Genomic DNA, 19,568 nt, shown 5'->3' with positions numbered 1-19,568 from the left:
CATATTCTTACCCTCCTCTAGGAGGACTGCAAACTCCTGCCTTGCCTCTTGAGGCAAGGAGTCTTTGAACTTAGTCAGAGAGTCCCACAGATTAAAATCATATCTCCCCAGAAGAATCTGCTGATTGGCAATACACAGCTGGAGGATACATGTGGAATAAACCTTTCTTCCAGAAAGGTCTAGTTTCTTAGCATCCTTTTATTTTGGGGTAGCACTTGACTGGCCCCACCTGTCCCTTTTGTTCACTGCCAATACCACCAGGGACCTTGGGTATTGTGATAGTTGAGATAGATAGTTGAGAAGCTGCTTGCTGGCACATAACAGGTGCTTCTTCTCTGTCCTTTTTGAAGTGGGGGCCAGAGAAGAAGGAATCTGCCATAAGGCTTTGTCTGGTCCCATCATTGCCTCATTGATGGGTAGTGTTACTTTGATATCCTGGCTGCACCCACTAAGGCTGTGTGATGTCTCTTGAGCTCCAAGACCAGGTCTGAAGTGACCTGCTTCAGAAGGTCCTGAAATCATCCTGGGGAAGTAGTCTGCTGGGACCTGCAACAGCTTCATCTGGGGAGGATGAGGGGGAGGCTTTCATTGAAGGAGGGACTCCTTACTCTCCTTCTGCCTCGACTATACCTACGGGGCTATGGTACTGGGATCAGTGCTGGAGTCTGGATCTGATGCTGAGCACGAAGGAGCAGTAGCCTGCCTCCAAGAGGCCACCAAGTAGGAGCAGTAGGAGTCAGGTACTAGGGGAAACTCCCAGAGGTTCCAGTAGGGCCACTACATCAGCCAGTGGCCCGTTAGCCAGGCACCCACCTGGGGACCAGCAGTAAAGCTTGGTGGGGTGTAGGCTGGATACCGATGTTGGGCTTTTCTCAGTACATAGGGCTCCTCTTCAGAATTTGAAGATGATTCCTCTGTCGGCGACCAGGGTGGAGCAGTACCCACTTGTAAGGCTATATGATGCAGGGGCTCTGAGGACCAGTGGTGTGCCAGGGAGCAGGACACTGGGATCAGGTAGGGCTTGCCCCTGGATGATGTTGGGGGACCCAGTGCCAGGAAGGCACCTGACGCACTTTGTTCCCTCCTGCTTCCGGAGGTCAGAGCTGGTAGGTTCCCCCGTGGGGCTGGAGGGACCAGAACAGAGAGAAGGTCCCTACCTGCCCGATAAACCTCCAGGGTTGATGGCACCATCAGTCCACTGGTACCATGGTGACTCCCTGGTGTCAGCAGAGGGTTCTTCATCAGCCTCAATTCCCTTGATGGAGTTGACGGTGCTGACGCAGGTCCAGGGGTAGAACAATGGCCTGGCATGGGTCTCAATCCCTCTCCCAATTTGTCTCTCTTTTGTACTGGCAAGTGCCCTCTCTTGCTGTGCCGCTTTTTGGGTTTCTTCTGTGGCACCGGGGATGGAGAATAGTGCTGGGAACAGCTTGGTGCCAGGAGACAGGTTTGAGGGTGGCTTTCATGAGGACAGTCTTTAGTCTGATGTCTCAGTCCTTCTTGGTACAGGGTCTGAAGTCTTGACATATTTTGCACTTTCCTTAACATGAGTTTCTCCAAAACTCTTTAAATAATTCAAGTGCGGGTCACTTACTGGCACAGGTTTGGCATAAGGCTTGAAGCCTGGGTACCACAGCATGCCCGGCCCCTGGGGTGAAAAGTCCTTTGATTATAAGAACTATATATACTAGCTATATACACTACCCCAACTTGCAAAAGACCATACACACTAAACCAGGGGTCAGCAACCTTCAGCATGGGGCCCATGAGGGTAATCCACAGGCAGGCTACAAGACATTTTGTTTATGTTCACCATTCACAGGCACAGCCCCCTGAAGCTCCCAGTGACCGCAGTTCGCCGTTCCCAGGCAATGGAAGTTGCGGGAAGCGGCAGCCAGCATATCCCTAAGGCCCACGATCCTATAGTATTAACTGAGCTATAATCCTATAGCCTGCTTCTTGTCCCCACTCTGTACCTATTCCCCCACCAGCAGCATGTCTCTCTCTACTTAGCTCCTATTCCTCCCTCATACAGCCAGTGTCTGTCCCCACAGACCCTTCTCCTCTCCTCTGCAGCCTAATTCTACCTTCCCACCCTACTTCTCGCTCTCACAGCCTCTCTCTGTCCCTCTTCCCATTTCCGCAGGCCACAGACTGCCTCTCCCACTACATCCCTCACCCCTCTACATTCCCAGCTGATTCCTTCTCCCTTACCATACTAGGGGAATGATCTCACTTCTGATGCCTGGCACTACAGTGGTCCCTACTGGCTGGGAGGAGTACTCACAAGGGCACATCTACTCAGCTCCTACAGCCCTGAAATGGAGCGCACCCAGTACAGGCATAATCTTCAGGGAATTTAGTTGATAAACATTAACCAATGTCTACTCAGCATGTGTGAACTGTAATTTTCAGAAGTTTGTTACTCTGCCAAGTTTTGATGGATTTTTACAGGAAGGACACATCCTGACACAAAGGCAACACTCCTGCTAAATTTCACAGAGGTGCTGCAGCTTCTCAAGGAAACACAAAGTTTTTTAACATGAGTAAAACAATGCAGTTCTCTACCATGTTCTAGGAAACACAAGAATCATTTTTGATGAATCTTTACATAACAAATTCAGCCTGAAGCATACACCTGGCATGGAAAATTTCAGCCTAAACTGTTAAATGTTAGGGAAGTTATACACAATTGAAAACAAAGTCTTATAATGGCAACCTTAACTATAGGATTCACTACCATCTCCACCTATAATCAAGACTTTTTATTCTGTTCACACACACAAAACTCAACTAGGCCCTCATCCCTACCTGTTTTGACTCTGACAACTTCTTCCTCACTGGCCTTGTTGAAACCCACACACCATTTATTCAACAAGTAGTTGCTAAGACTATCAGTCTTGCCTATTCTTCCCACATCACTCTCCTCTTTAAATCCCTTTACTAGGTCTCTCTTCTGCTGTATCAAAATCAAACTTCTTGCTCCCACCTTTAAAATCTTACAGCTCTGCCTCTCCTTGTATCATCCTCTCCTTCCTTGCTCCACCTGCTAGTCTGGTTTTGCCACAAAAGACTTCATTCCTTCTGTCATACCATCCCTTACATATGCAACAACCACCCTGAACTAGTCTATAAATCTACTATACCTATCCCCCTTTATGTTGTTAACCATATTCTCCCTGTACTTCCCTCCTATTGTTTATTACCATCTTTTATTGCATCTGGTGTTAAAATTAGATTATAAACTCTTCTGGGCAAATGTGTCTTTCACAGTGTCTAGGACATTGGGGCCCCTCTCCAGATTATGGCCTTTGGGTACTTCCACAATATAATTAATTAGGAATTTTCTTCTTAATAATAATAATAATTAATAATAATTGATGATAGTAATAACTACCACCTTTCAGAGAGCTATCATGATATTTTCTGTCAGCTTCAGATACTTCCTGGCAGATCATCTCCCCAGTTTTAATCCCAAAACAAAAAATCCACACACAATTATATAACATCATGATCATGTCAAATAACAAAAAAGGACCTTCAGCATCAATGCTGTGATTTCATCTGAAAATACCCATGAGCTAAAATTTCACAGTATATATATGATACATAAAATCAACCATTGTTTAAAAATGCCTCCAATACTAGATAAAAGGCGCTGGGTTTAATGCTGGGGCTTCATCCTTTATTTTAAATTTTCTGGTTTTTAATTGTTAGCAGTCTTATGAAACACTATCACATTTAAATATTTCTTGCAGCTTTTATCTGTTGAGTCAGTAACGTTTTGTCACAGAAAGTTTGAACTACAGAAAACTTTATATTTTCACATTTTGTCTTTGCAAGATTTAGAATGTTAATTTGTGTTAACTTAATTCAATTACAATCTCTTTTCATACTAGCATCTTACCCTTTTTCAATTTGCGAACAGCTAACATACAGTGGCTAGGAGATAGATCCCATATTCTTAAGGTTTTGTCATCACTTACAGTGGCACAAATAGGTAAATGAGGATGGGTGGCTAGACCCCAAACTTCCCCTTCCATATGACCCTGTAAAAAAAAAAAAAAAAATCTATCAGGTAATTTTATTTCCAAAACTGGAAGGGGGGAAAAAAAAAGGACGCTACAAAACTATACTGAGAATGTGGAAATCTTTGTTGGATGATAAAGAAAACTTCCTAATGAAAACACTCTTGGTTCAGTAATCAACACAGAATATCTTAAAAATAAAAAGCTTCTAAGTAAAATGTAATATAAAATTAATGTAAATTATATTTGAGAAAATTGCTCTAATGATCTGATTCACTAAATTATCTAATTTATAGAATCTTTTTGTTAACATAACAATGAAGGGTCAAATTGTCACTGGACTATTCCTGTGAATAATTATGATGCAATTTGAGTTAGGAATTCACAGTCTGGCCATAAATGTGCATTCTATTACAAAGAAAAAGCCCAATTTGTAAAAAAGTATTTATAAGCTTCCTTTTATAATCCTTCAAAATATACATTCATTATTTTAAGTTTGTGCTTAAGATAAAAACATACTATAAACAAAATATTAGCATAGCAGAGCCTGGCTCAAAAGAGATATATATATATATAGATATAGATATATAGACATATCTCTTTTGATTTAGGATCTAGTATGCATGCGTGCGTATGTTTTAAAAATCTGTTCATGCACTGTTGCACTGTAATAGCTCTTCATATACATTGATTAAATATGCATCTTACATATACATGAACAGAAAAGAACAAAGCCACAAAAATGATTCAAGATCTGGAAAACTCATGTTACAATCAGAGATCTAGGAAGCTCAGCCTGTTTAGGATATCAAAGAGAAGGCTAACAAGTCACTTATCATGGTTTATAGGTACCTACATAGGGAGAAGATATCTGATTGTACTGGGCTCTTCAATCTAGCAAAGCCATAACAAGATCCAATGGCTGGAAGCTGAAGGTACACCAATTCAAACTGGAAATAAGGTACTGTGTTTTAAACAGTGAGGTAATTAACCACTGGAACAACTTACCAAAGGGATGTAGTGGATTCGCCATCACTTGAAGTCTTTAAATCAAGAGTAGATGTCTTTCTAAAATATATGTTCTAGTTCAATGGTTTTCAACCTTTTTTCATTAGTGGACCTTTAAAAAATTTCAAATGGAGGCATGGACCCCTTTGGAAATCTCAGTCAAAGTATGCAGACCCCCGAGGGTCCATAGACCACAGGTTGAAAACCATTGCTCTAGTTAAACCAGAAATTATGGATATGATGCAGGAATTACTGAGTGAAATTCTAGGGCCTGTGTTTTGCAAAAGGTCAAACTAGATTATCATAATGGTCTCTTCTCTTTTAAAATCTCTGAATTTAAAATAGTTTTCAGACTTCATTAATAGTTGGAATGTTTATTATTTTGTTACTTCTGCTTGAAGTATAATCATATACTTATGATAGAAACTTACAAAGCCCAGCGGATTCTGGGAAGGAAGTGGGGGGAAAAAAGAATATATGGGTAATTATGATGGGGTATCTTGACCCCACGCCAAGGAGCCAAGGGTTATCGAGCAGCTCTGGGTCCTGAAGGCCAACCCAGCCGCAACTGCTGGGCATGCTCACAGCGGAGAAAGCACTCCAAAGGAAGCAACTCAGCTCAGTCAGTGCGGACTGAGCAAAGCAGCAATCTTATGCTGGTAACTCCTGGAGAGAGGCTACAGGAACGCCGCACTGCCTGGGCCAGACCCTGCAGCAGAGCCACTGAAGGCCCCTGTGGAGACCAGGAAAAGAGGGCCGGAACCAAACGACAAAGACTCTGGTAAGAACCCCCCAACCTTTGAGTTCATAAGATGACACCTTTTGTGACTTTGGAGGGGGCTGAGAATGCAGTAGGAAGTAATCCAGTGAACAGGCTTGGTGGCATTTGCCCCCTAGGCTGCATATCTGATCAACCTGTTATAGGCTCTGGGCTGGAACCTGGTAGAGCAGGGAGGGCTCAGGTTCCCCTACCACTGGCTGCAGAGTCTCGCTGCTGGGTGACATAGCTACAGACTCTCGCCACGGGCTCAGAGGTTGAACACCCTGACAGCAATATTTTAAAATGTACCTGAACCAGCAGAGTTATTGGTCCACTTTTATCCACTTCCAGTATTTCCCCATTCTTTGTGCCCACTAAAATATGACCATGTCCTAACGATATGGCACGTATAGAAGGGTTGTCTTCTAAGAGGAGACCTAAAACATTAAATTTTTAAAGGTGTGAGTTTAATTTCAGAAGTATATACACTACACCCACATTTTACCAGATCAAATTCAACAGAAAAGAAGTCCTAGCATTTTCTTGCATACAAAATTGGCTACAGTTGTGGAGCTTCAGCACATATTAGCTAATTTTTAAACGTGTTCTGTATCATTGTTACAGAAGCCATATAATTTATTCTGTGCCAGACTCCCAGTTTTTGTTACCCCACCTTCTCTAATAAACCTGCCATATAAGGCAACTGTCAATGATCTTTATGTTCAGCAGACTCTCCTTGAGGTTCAAACAAGGTGGAGAGCATTAACATGGCTATCTAATAAGCATGCTAAAAACCTCAGTGAGAGAAATGTGCGTAAAGCTATGATGCTATCTATCTTAAAGTTAGGGTGGAGTACATCAGTAAAATGTGTTAAACTACTATTTTAACTGTAATAGTTTAACAAGGAAATGGCGAGCCACCCTTTTGACATTCTAATGATGTAAGCTAAGAACAAAAGATTTTTAGTTTTTTTAGGGAAGACGGACAGAGAAATCTCCAGAATATTAGACTGGGAAAGCTGCAAAGCAGGACCAACACCAGCCAGCAAATGGGAGAAATTTGAAGGAACATCAGGCCTGAAAACCTTTCAGTACTCATACATGATCACATGAAAAAAAGGCAGAGTATTGAACCTGCAATAGAAAAAAAATATTCTCCCCTCCATTCCTTTATTCCAAGGCAGAACAAATAGGAAGATTAAATATGGACCCCCATGGCGCCATATTTTAGAATAATTTTTCAGAGCACAATCTCTCTAATTTTTTTAAACTACCCTCACTTCTGTAGCATAGTAGTCCATTGAGGTCTGTGAAAGGAATGACAATTAATTCCAAATCAACCTGCTGATTGAACAAAATAGAAGACACTGAAGAGTTTATGGAAATGAACTTTCTGCAACTTATAACTGTAATTCAGTGTAACTGTTACTACATTTTTATAAGCCATGCACAGATTCTCTCTTCAGATCATGGGTTGGTATTAGGCTAAGGATTTAATATCTTCCAGACCAAATATAGTTTTGTCATTGATCTTTGTGGCCCGTATTCAAAGTGCCCTAACTGGAGTGAGTGTTTATCCTTAAAGATTTACAAATATGTTCAATTCACAAATAAAACTATTTTTTCCTTCATGGTTATTAGTCTTGCAAACTTAACTTCTGGTCAGTGTTAAGCTTGGTTCTTTCCTTCTGATGTATAATCATCAGTGATAAAGATTCTATAGAACAAATTTGCCGTCCTGGATGTGAACAGGTGAAACTGACTGAGACAGTAAAAAATTCATTTTTTGTTATGCAACTGAATCCCCACACTCACTGTCTCCTGGCTGGCTTGGTCCTAGTACTAAAAGGCATGAAAAACATTATTATTGTCATTAAAGAACACAGATATGACAGAATATACAAAGGAAGCATATGGGTTAGGTTAGACGTTGCTATTTTTACTTAGTCATTTTTTCAGAGTAGAAGCACACTTTAAATAGAACAGTTTTCAAATACAACTTTATTTTTTTCCTTTTTCGATTTTTACTACAGCAAAACTTGATTTCCTTTTATTGTGGAGGGAGGAAACTTAGAAGAAAAAGCTTACTAAAGACAGCGTTTAAAGGCAGAATAAAACAGAAAGGTTTGATGTTCTTACTATACACTCACCTTTAGAGCCAGGGGCCAAAGCAGCTCGTTTGATGGCATAGGTTTTGAGACAGCGTTCAAAGGTGTCATCCCAGAGAGCCACTACCCCATCCTTTCCACCAGTTACAAATCCCTGCCCCAAAAAATACAATAGGATTAATTCATAGGTTGTCATCAGTAGATAATTTAGTATTTTTTTTTAAAAGATTATCCTTACTTCTACAATGACTTGTGCCAACACTGACAACAATTTAGTACACAATAATTAAAGCTAACATTTTATCATGGTTATTTTTATTAACAGTCATGGACAGGTCACGTGCAATAAACAAAAATTAATGAAAGCCATGACCCGTCTGTGACTTTTGCTGCTGCATCTCCATGGTTTCCCCTACCACTGTGATGGCTGGGAGCTGTGGAGTTCCCCCTCTGCCTCTGGCAGCTGGGAGCTGCAGGGCGACCATATTTCCCGAAGAGAAAATGGGACATCCTCAGCCGCTTGCCCAAGACGTCCCTCTTCCCACCCCGCCCCATGGCCTCCACAAGTCTGTCACCCATTGCTGGAACCCTGACGAGGGCTCCCTCAGGATCTGTGGCCTGTCACTGGAACTCTGCCAGGACCTGCTGGCTGCCAGCTCCAGTCCTGCAGCCCCAGGGGCTGAAGCAGAGAATGTTATGGAGGTCTCTGGAAGTCACAGAATCTGGATTCCGTGACTTCCATGACCTCTGTGACATTGAAACGTAGCCTCAGTAATAACATAGCTACAGAATCAGACAAGTTAGAGATGGAAATGATCTATTAGATCTATTAGATCTTCTGGTCCTGCCAATGCAGTATAAGTCTCTACAGTGCATTTTTAGTGCTTTGTCCAGTCTGCTTTTTAAAGTCTTGCTCCTCTGTCACTCTCAAGGAAGACTATTCAGTGGCCTAATACATTTCACTGTCAGGATGTTTTCCTGATAGATAGCTTAAATTTTCCCTTTCTTAATTTTACCCCTAGATCTGGACCTCCCAGACCACTTTTACAATGGGTGTGGACTAGCATATTTGTGAATGTAGGGAAAGGTTATATCTGTATTTTAACTTTGTGGTTTGGGACCCTTTTCTCTAACAGGAACACTCTATTTCTACTCTTCTGCCTATGTCAGAAGACTGAAATTGTTTCATAAGAGGGACAATAGATAAACTGGCAATAAAGCTGTAATCGTTTGATGTTATAAATTAGGAAAAACACAGTTTTGTCTTAAACGTTCACCATTCCTATATCTAAATTAATTAGAACTGTGACAAAAAATGTACACTGGAGCTCCTTCGGCTGAAAAGGACATACTCTGGTTTAAACTTATATCTATTCCAGATGACTAAAGCCTAGTTTACATACAAGTTTTGTACCAATGTTATTATTTTAGTCAAGTGGTGTTTGTTTTTTTAACTGAAATAGTCCCCCCTGTGGGGACGCAGCTGAACTGATATAAAGGTGCCTTATACTGATGTAGCTTATTCCCCATCCCATATTGGAATATCCATACCAATATACCTATATATTAACAGAAGTATACCAAAACCAGAGGGCTTGTGTTGCTTTAACTATGCAAGAAGAGTTAAAGTGGTATAGTGTAAACAAGGTCTCACTTCAGGGATTGGCAGCCTTTGGCACGCGGGCCGTCAGAGAAGCCCGCTGGCGGGCCGGGACAGTTTGTTTACCTGCAGTATCCACAGGTTCTGCAGATCGCAGCTCTCACTGGCTGCGGTTTGCCATTCCAGGCCAATGGGGCCTGCGGGAAGTGGCATGTGCTGAGGGATTTGCTGGCTGCCATTTCCTGCAGCCCATATTGGCCTGGAACGGTGAACCCCAGCCAGTAGGAGCTGCGATCTGCCGAACCTGCGGACGCTGCAGGTAAACAAACCGTACCCGCCCGCCAGCGAATTTCCCTGACGGCCTGCATTCCAAAGGTTGCCGATCCCTGCCTTACTGTATGTTGGCACTGTAACAGTTTTCAATTTGTAATCCAACAAAGACCATATAATAGTTACTAGATTATATACACAAGGATACAGGATTATATACAATGGATGTAGTTAAAAAGTTTATTTCATTTACGGATTTTCTACCAATTTGGAAGAAATTTCCTATGCATAAAATGGTGAAAATTGCTATAAATGGTAGAAAGTTTCAACTGGGAATGCCTGGTTGAAAAGTGACCCTGGTGCCTCCAGTCAGCACAGCTGATCGGGCCGTTAAAAGTCTGGTCGGCGGCGCAGCAGGGCTAAGGCAGGCTACCTGCTTGCTCTGGCTCTGCACAGCACCCCGGAAGCGACTGGCATGTCCCTGCAGCCTCTAGGCTCAGGGACGATTAGGGAAGCTCCATGCGCTGCCCCTGCCCCCAGCGCTGCCCCTGCCATGAACAGCAGCCAATGGGAGCTACGGGGGTGGTGCCAGCAGGCATGGGCAGCACACAGAGCCCACTGGCCCCTCTGCCTAAGAGCCACAGGGACATGCCAGCTGCTTTGGGATGTGGTGTGGAGCCAGGGAAGGCAGGCAGTGAGCCTGCCTTAGCCCTGCTGCGCCGCCGACTACGCGCCACCGACTACAAGCTGCCTGAGATAAGCACTGCCTGGCCGGAGCCTGCACCCCGAACTCCCTTGTGCACCCCACCCCCCTGCCCCAAGTCGGAACTCCATCCCACACCTTAATTGCATCCCAGACCCCAGGCTCCCACCCCCTGCTCCAGGTCAGAACATCCTCCTGCACCCTAACTCTCCCCCAGATCCTACAGCCCCCACTAGCACCCCAGCGCCCTGCCCCAGGTCGGAGCCCCCTCCCACAGCCCTGAGCCCCCTCCTGCAGCCCAAATCCCTCATCCTCACCCCAGAGCCCACACCCCCAGCTGGGGACTACACCCCCTCCTGTACCTCAATCCACTGCCCCAGCCCGGAGTCTGCTCCTGCACTCCAAACCCCTTGGCCCCAGCCCAGAGCCCCCTACTACACCCCAAAACTCTCATCCCCAGCCCCACCCCCGAACCTTCCCCCCCGCACCGTAATTCCCTAGCCCAGGCCGGAGCCCCCTCCCACAACCTGAAACCTTAATTTCTGGCCCCACTCTGAAGCCTCTACCCCCAGCTGGAGGCCTCACCTGCTCCCACACCCCAATCTCCTGCCCCAGCCCAGTGAAAGTGAGAGTGAGCGACGGAGAGCGAGTGATGGAGGGAGGGGGGCTAGAGTGAGTGGGGACGGGGCCTCAGAGAAGGGGCAGGGCAGGAGTGGGCCTCAAGGAAGGGGCAGGGCAGGGTAAGGTTGTTTGGTTTTGTGCACTTAGAAAGTTGGCAACCCTACATCTGCTCAAGTCTTCACATAGTAACAAACATAACTGGCATATGTTTCTTTTAATGCAAGGTAACAGAGTCCCTTTTCACCCCCCGAGAATCCCTCCACTTTACCTGCTTTATCCACTTGTACTCTTAAGGCATCATTAAACAGGAGGGCATGCAGCTCTTAAAATCAGTGAGAGGAGTCACTGTAATATAATGATACAATGCACTTCCTCCTAATAGGAAATGCAACACTCTCAGTTCCCGCTGACTTGAGAGTAGGGAGCACCATCTAGAATCCTGAACTCTAATTATATGGTAATAGACTGCATTCATGTTAGGCGTAGCCACAAAGAGATTTTTATTAATCCAAACTATGTCTCATTTTAAATCCAAATAGTTCACTTACTTTTTCTAATGCATGCATGCTAAATACTGGACCATCATGTGCTTTGATAGTTTTTATGAGAAACAAATCTCTCCAGATACACACATCCCCAGTGGAAGTTCCAGAAAATGCCATCTCTTCAGTCCAGCCGTATACTGCACACATCATTGTATCAGTTCTTCCCATTGCACCTATGCAGCCCTTTCTCCCAATCAGTCCTCCTCCTGGTTTAGAATAAAAACAAGTAGTCAAATGCTTGCATAAAAGACGGTTACTCACCTTTGTAACTGTTGTTCTTCGAGATGTGTTGCTCATATCCATTCCAATCAGGTGTGCGCGCGCTGCGTGCACGTTCGTCGGAAGATTTTTATCCTAGCAACACCCGGCGGGTCGGCTGGGCGCCCCCTGGCGTGGCACCGCTATGGCACCGAATATATACCCCTGCCAACCCGTACGCTCCTCAGTTCGTTCTTGCCGGCTACTCCGACAGTCGAGAAGGAGGGTGGGTTTTTGGAATGGATATGAGCAACACATCTCGAAGAACAACAGTTACAAAGGTGAGTAACCGTCTTTTCTTCTTCGAGTGCTTGCTCATATCCATTCCAATTAGGTGAATCCCAAGCCTTACCTAGGCGGTGGGGTGGAAGTGAGATACTGCAGAATGCAAAACTGCAAAGTTGAAGGCTGCATCATCTCTGGATTGTTGCACCAGGGCATAATGGGAAGTAAAGGTATGTACTGAAGACCATGTAGCTGCTCGACATATCTCCTGAATAGGTACTCGAGCTAAGAAGGCGGCCGATGAGGCCTGGGCCCTGGCAGAATGTGCGGTAATATGATCCGGAGAGGTATGAGCTAAATCGTAGCAATCCCGGATGCACGCCGTTACCCAGGACGAAATCCTCTGAGAAGAGACAGGTTGGCCTTTCATCCGGTCCGCCACTGCGAGAAAGAGTTGGGGCATTTTGCGGAAGGGCCTCGTATGGTCAATATAGAAGGCGAACGCCCTACGGATGTCGAGCGAATGTAACTGCTGCTCCCTACGAGATGTATGCGGTTTGGGGAAGAAGACCGGGAGGAAAATGTCCTGGTTGAGATGAAAGGCCGAGACTACTTTAGGGAGGAACGCCTGATGTGGGTGTAACTGCACCTTGTCCTTGTGGAACACCGCGTATGATGGGTCCACCATCAGAGCCCGAAGCTCAGAAACCCTCCTAGTCGAGGTAATAGCTACAAGGAAGGCTATTTCCCATCACAAATATAAGAGTGAGCAGGTTGCCAATGACTTGAACGGCAGGGACGTAAGTCTCATCAGAACTAAATTGAGGTCCCAGGAAGGGGTGGGGCGTCGTACTAGGGCGTATAGACACTCCAAGCCTTTGAGGAACCTGGAGACCATAGGGTGGGAGAAGACGGAGTAAGTACCTTCTCCGGGGTGGAAAGTAGAAATAGCCGCCAAGTGCACTCGCAAAGATGAGATAGCGAGGCCTTGTTGTTTAAGATATCAGAGGTAGTCCAAAACAGTGGGGATGGGCACCTCCATAGGAGCAACATTCCGTGTTTGACACCAGCAGGAAAACCGTTTCCACTTGGCTAAGTAAGTAGACAGAGTAGAAGGTTTTCTGCTACCCAGGAGTACTCTTGCACCGGGGCAGAGCAGCATAATTCCGATTGGATTAACTATGCAGGAGCCACGCCGTGAGATGGAGGGATTGCAGGTCTGGGTGGAGAAGCCTGCCGTGGTCCTGCGTTATCAGATCCTGATGAAGGGGCAGGGGGAAGGGGTTGGCTATCCAGTGGTCCAGCAACGTGGTGTACCAATGTTGCCGGGGCCACGCAGGGGCGATCAGGATCAGACGAGCCCTGTCCCTGAGAAGCTTTACAAGAACTCTGTGCATCATCGGGAAGGGTGGAAAGGCGTAAAGCAGGTGGTTCGCCCAAGAGATTAGGAAGGCGTCTGATATTAAGCCCGGGGCAAGACCCTGGAAGGAGCAGAACCTCTGACACTTCCTGTTGTTGCGGAAAACGAAGAGGTCTATGTGGGGAAAGCCCACTTCTGGAAGATGGAATGTACAATGTCGGGCAAAGCGACCACTCGTGGGAGAGAGAGAATCTGCTGAGATGGTCTGCCAGAGTGTTCCGGACCCCTGGGAGGAAGGACACTACAAGGTCTATAGAGTGGGCTACACAAAATTCCCACAGTTGGATAGCCTCCTGACAAAGGGGGGAGGATCGAGTCCCTCCCTGTTTGTTTATGTAGTGCATTGCTGTTGTGTTGTCTGTGAGTACTAGAACACAACGGCCCTGCAAATGATGTTGGAACATCTGGCACGCGAGGTGGACGGCTCTCAGCTCCTGGACGTTTATGTGCAACGCTAGCTCTTGAGATGACCAGAGGCCTTGCGTGCGACGATGGCCTAGGTGTGCCCCCCAGCCGAGAGATGACGCGTCCGTCGTTAAGGATAGTGAGGGCTGCCTTGGTTGGAACGGCATTCCTGCACACACCAGGGAAGGTGTTAGCCACCACTTGAGGGAGTCTAAGACGCTCTGAGGAATGGTGACGACCATGTCTATGGCGTCCCTGCCTGGGCGGTAAACTGAGATGAGCCAGGTTTGAAGGGGACGCAGTGGTAGTTTGGCGTGCTTGGTTACAAAAGTGCATGCGGCCATGTGACCGAGAAGGCTGAGGCAGGTACGGGCCGAGGTCGTTGGAAAAGTTTGGAGGCTTTCTGTGACCGAAACTAACGCCCAAAACCGGGGTAGTAGAAGGCAGGGTGTTGCGAGTTTGGAGTCTAGAACGGCCCCAATGAATTCTATTCTTTGAGTGGGCATTAGAGTAGACTTCTCTAGATTGATAATCAGGCCAAACCGCTTGAATAGGTCCGTGATGATGGCAACATGCCTGGTGACTTGGGCCTCGGAGGTCCCGCGAATAAGCCAGTCGTCTAGGTAAGGAAAGACATGTATTCGCCGACGACGGAGGAAGGCGGCCACTACAGCCATGCACTTTGTGAACACGCGCGGAGCAATGGAGAGGCCAAATGGAAGGACCGCAAATTGGAACTGTTGATGGTGCACCATAAACCGTAGGTACCGTCTGTGCGGAGGGTAAATGGCGATGTGAAAGTATGCGTCCTTCATGTCGAGAGCAGCGTACCAGTCTCCAGGATCCAAGGATGGGATGATGGTCCCCAGGGACACCATGCGGAACTTCAATTTCTTCAGAAAGACGTTGAGACCGCGCAGGTCCAGGATGGGTCGGAGACCTCCTTTTGCCTTGGGGATTAGGAAATATCGGGAGTAAAATCCCTTCCCCCTGAACTCCTCCGGCACCTCCTCTATAGTTCCGATGGAGAGGAGTGTACGAACCTCTTGCCAGAGGAATTGCTCGTGAGAGGGGTCCCTGAAGAGGGACGGGGAGGGAGGGAGCAAAATAAATTGGAGGTGGTATCCAAATTCCACCGTGCGTAGGACCCAACGATCCGAGGTTAATTGGGCCCATGCAGGGAGGAAGGAGGAAAGGTGGTTGGAAAACTGAAGGGGATCCTGGGGACGGACTGGTGCTGTGCTCTCGGGCGCACCTTCACAAGTTGGGTTTGGGTTCCGCTGATGGTTTGGTGGGACGTTATTCTGGCCCCCTTGGGAACTCGATTGTCGTCTGCGGTTCCCGCGACCACGCCTCCTGCTAAAGTCTTTTCTTGGCCTGGGTGTGGGGTAAGGGTGCTGAGGCTGGGTACGGAAGGACCTCTGTTGGGTTTGCGGAGTATGCATCCCGAGGGAAAGCATGATGACACGATTATCCTTGAGACTCTGGAGTCTAGGGTTCGTTTTCTGAGAGAAAAGGCCTTGTTCATCAAACGGAAGGTCCTGTATAGTGTGTTGCAGTTCAGGAGGTAGGCCTGACACCTGCAGCCATGATATTCTCCGCATTGTAATTCCCGAGGCCACGGTTCTGGCTGCCGAATCAGCAGTGTCAAGGGAGGCCTGCAGGTAAGTCCATGCCACTTTCTTACCTTCCTCCAGAAGGGCCTGGAATTCTGGGCGGGAGTCCTGTGGGACCAGTTTAGCAAACTTACCCACCGATTGTATATAATTATACTTGCTGAGCAGGGCCTGTTGGTTAGCCACACGCAGTTGGAGGCCTCCGGTGGAGTAGACTTTACGCCCTAATAGACCCATCCGTCTAGCCTCCCGCGATTTTGGGGCAGGGGCTTGCTGGTCATGGCGCTCTCGCTTATTCACAGATTGAATGACCAGAGAGCATGGAGGAGGATGGGTATATAAGTATTCGTACCCTTTAGAGGATACCATGTATTTCCTTTCCACGCCTCTGGCTGTGGGAGGGATAGACGCCGGAGATTGCCAAATGGTGTCAGCTTTGGCTTGGATGGAACGGATGAATGGCAGAGCCACACGAGTGGGGGCATCTGCCGACAGTATGTCTATGACCGGGTCTTCCACCTCCGGGACCTCCTCCACCTGGAGGTTGATATTTAAGGCGACTCGCCAGAGAAGGTCCTGGTGGGTGCGGAGGTTGATCAGGGGCAGGCCTGATGAAGAGGTACAGGCTACTGCCTCGTCTGGTGAGGAGAAGGACAACAGACCCGGCACGGTTGGCTCATTTAGTGACTCCTGTTCCTGAGGAGCATCAGGGTCCTGGAACACCTGAGGGTCCGGCGCCAGAGCCGATTCGTCTGTACCCGCTGGAGGGGGATGGCTAACAGTGGCCTCTGGTGCACGATGCTCTGACGGGGCGGAACAAGATGGAACCGTGGGTTCACCTTGGGCCTGCTGACATGCCCAAGGCATCCAGAAGGACCACTGAGGCACTTGTTCTGTGCTCTGAGCCTCCTGGCGGACACGGCTCTGCGTTTCTGAATCCCCGTAGGCGGCGCTATCAGCGTGCGAAGACTCAGATGGGTGTCATGACGGCCATGGTGGAGCAGAGAGCATGTGAAGAGGAGCCCTGTGCGCAGGGTACCGTACGTTGTGCCGCACCGGAGAGCGGTACCGGGAGTCATACCGGTGCCGAGAGGTTGACCAGGACCTGTGACCAGTGCGGTGCCGGGAGGTCAACCGGGATTATGAAGCTCTATGGTGAGAGCGGCTGCGGCGTGAACGGTGCTGGGAGCTGGACCACCATCTGGAATATCGGTCTGGAGAGCGGGATCTTGAGCGGTGCCACCAGTACAACCGGTACCGAGAAGGAGATCAGTACCAGGACAGCGAGCAGCGCCTAGATCGGGACCGGTGGCGAGACCTCGATCTGGAGTGGTGCCTGCCTGCGGTGTTGATGGAAGGTGGCCTGACCAGGGCAGGCTTCCCTGTTGATGCAACAACCCGCACCGGCGGTGCCGGGGGTTGAGGCAGGGTGGGCTCCGTTAGGGCAATGAGTTCCCTCGCCGTCGAAAAGGTCTCTGGCGTGGTGGGAACGATAAGCTCTACTGAGACGTGTGCCAGGGAGCTGTCATGCACTGGACTCGACGGCTCTTGCATGGCCGGAATCAACGGTGCCGAGATTGCCAGTGCAGCGATTGCCAGTGCTGCGGCAGTTGTTGGTGCCGGGCAGCTCAGTTTTGGCTGCTGCTCAGACTGCAGTGTAGATATTGGAGCCGCAGGAGCTTTGACCTTTTTGGCACGCAGGGAGAGGGAGCAGTGCCGGGCTGGCTTCTGGGCCGGTGACAGCTGGTGCCGGGACATCTTCGTGGTGCCGGCGCTCTCCGGTGCCGACGAGGCACTTCTCCCTGGCGCAGACTGTGCGGCACTCAGTGCCAAAGACGGAGGAGTGAGGGCCACCTCCATTAGGAGCTGCTTAAGACAAAAGTCCTGCTCCTTTTTTGTCCGCAGCTTAAAAGACTTGCAAATCCGGCACTTATCTGTAAGATGGGATTCCCCGAGGCACTTTAGGCAGGAGTCGTGGGGGTCTCCCGTTGGCATCTGCAGGCAGGCCGAGCACAGTTTGAAGCCCAGTGAACCAGACATGGGCCTGGGCACCGGGAGAGGGGAAGGGGCTAATCCTCCAACCCTCTGAACTATATACACTAACTACATTTACAAAAGGGTATTACAAGTATTAACTACAACTTTAAAACTAACCTATATACACAATGAGTACTAGAATGAGTGAATAGCTACGGAGGTGGAAATCAGCTAAGCCGCACTCCACTGTTCCAATGACCGACACCGGCGGTAAGAACGAACTGAGGAGCGGACGGGTTGGCAGGGGTATATATTCGGTGCCATAGCGGCGCCACGCCATGGGGCGCCCAGCCGACCTGCCGGGTGTTGCTAGGGTAAAAATCTTCCGACGAACATGCACGCAGCGCACGCACACCTAATTGGAATGGATATGAGCAAGCACTCGAAGAAGAACTATCGCTTTCAAAATAATTTATAGGGCAACCTATGCAGAATAATAAATCTGTTTTCCTCTAGCCGAGGAATAAGCAAACTTTGAAGGCTCTTCACGAATCATTACTTCTCACCTTCCCTCACCTTTTAGCACCTTTGAAGAAAAAGATAGTATTTCACCTTTAGGATTTCATTTTACATGCTACTTGAATCGGGAGTTGAATTTATATACACACACATGTAAACAAACATATAGATATATCGGAGAGACAGTGTCTAAATACTACTTTAATTTTCTGTCATATGATATAGTATGATATAAAGATTTTAATGGAATGAGTGGGATGACCATATTACTCCAATGTAAAAACTTTAAACCCTATCAACACATTCTTTTCATGCTATATTTTTGGAGGAAAATTAATTTAGGACTTTAGCTTTAAAATGTGTGTTGATACAGTATCCTGTACTGGCCTATAAGGGACAGAAAGGTTATTGCCAATATTTTTGAAAAGCCTCTAAAATGTATGTAAAATGGTTTCTGTATGTCAGGATGCCCATGTCCAGTATCCTGTGACCTGTCAGGTGTGAAAATGAGATGTGAATTTTCACAAAATTCTCAGAGTAACTCCATGTATGAGACAACAGTGCCACCTAACAGATGAAGATCTAGGGATTTTTATATCTTCAAAGCACTGTGCTATGTCTTTAGTGACAAACCTCTGGATCTGTTTGCCAGCATTTGGCACTGACGAAGATTTCCCCCCCAAACATATACTTCAGTATCATGTGGTCTCAGGTCCACCAGTTCCAGGTCTAGTTTCAGTAGTGGATCTTGACTTAGAATATAGTAGGACTGACCTATATCTCAGTACTTATACTCACAATGATAAGTCTCCTTCACAATGACTATCTCTACACTTTCTATATGATACTGCCACTATGTGCATTCTTGACTTATGAAAAAGTGTGTACGGAGGCTGTAAGGGTCAAAAGGGCCTCAATTTTGCCGACCCATTGGGCAGAGGTGATAGAGACAAGAAAGGCTGTTTTCACTGATAAGTGAAAGTAAGAACATGTCGCCATTGGTTCAAACAGAGGTCTAGTAAGAGAGTGTAGAACAAGGCCAGGGTTGGATCTTGCATGTGGGGATAAATATTTTAGAGACCCTTCAGGAAACATTTTATGAGTGGATGTGTGAAGATAGAATGGCCATCTATTGTGGCAGTGAAAAGTGGTAATGGCTGTCAAATGCACATGTATGGAGCTGGTGGATAATCCTGACCATTTAAAGCCGGTTTGGGCAAAATTTTTGGACCAAGGGCCGCATCAAGTTTCGTAAATTGTATAGAGGGCTGGTTAGGGGAGGGAGTCATGGCCAGGGCCTCACTTCCTCCTATCTGCCACCCCAGACACCTGCCCCATCTAACCCCCCTGTTCCCTGACGCCCCCCAGGGACCCCTGCCCCATCCACACATCCCCGCTCCCTGTCCCCTGACTGCTCCTGGACCCCTGCTGCTCCATCCAACACCTCCTCTTATTCCTGACGTTCCCCCCCCGGGACCCCTGCCCCATCCAACCACCCCTTCTCC

The 19,568-nt window shown here is 47.2% G+C and overlaps 1 protein-coding gene across 4 annotated transcripts in view; it reads right to left on the bottom strand.

Moving 5' to 3' along the window:
* The window catches only part of EML5 (EMAP like 5), a 303,194-nt gene that overhangs the window by 104,185 nt on the left and 179,441 nt on the right, over window positions 1-19,568 (bottom strand). For all 4 annotated transcript variants that reach the window (XM_030558959.1, XM_030558960.1, XM_030558962.1 and 1 more), the window contains exons 18-21: window positions 11,647-11,849; window positions 7,947-8,058; window positions 6,106-6,233; window positions 3,908-4,049 (exon numbers count right to left, since the gene is read on the bottom strand). In XM_030558959.1, coding sequence (XP_030414819.1) covers window positions 3,908-4,049; window positions 6,106-6,233; window positions 7,947-8,058; window positions 11,647-11,849 — 585 coding nt within the window. The remainder of the gene's footprint in view (window positions 1-3,907; window positions 4,050-6,105; window positions 6,234-7,946; window positions 8,059-11,646; window positions 11,850-19,568) is intronic.

Source organism: Gopherus evgoodei, chromosome 4 (genome assembly GCF_007399415.2).
Source record: "Gopherus evgoodei ecotype Sinaloan lineage chromosome 4, rGopEvg1_v1.p, whole genome shotgun sequence".
NCBI lineage: Eukaryota > Metazoa > Chordata > Testudines > Testudinidae > Gopherus > Gopherus evgoodei.
This window is presented reverse-complemented; position numbering and strand designations above follow the sequence as displayed.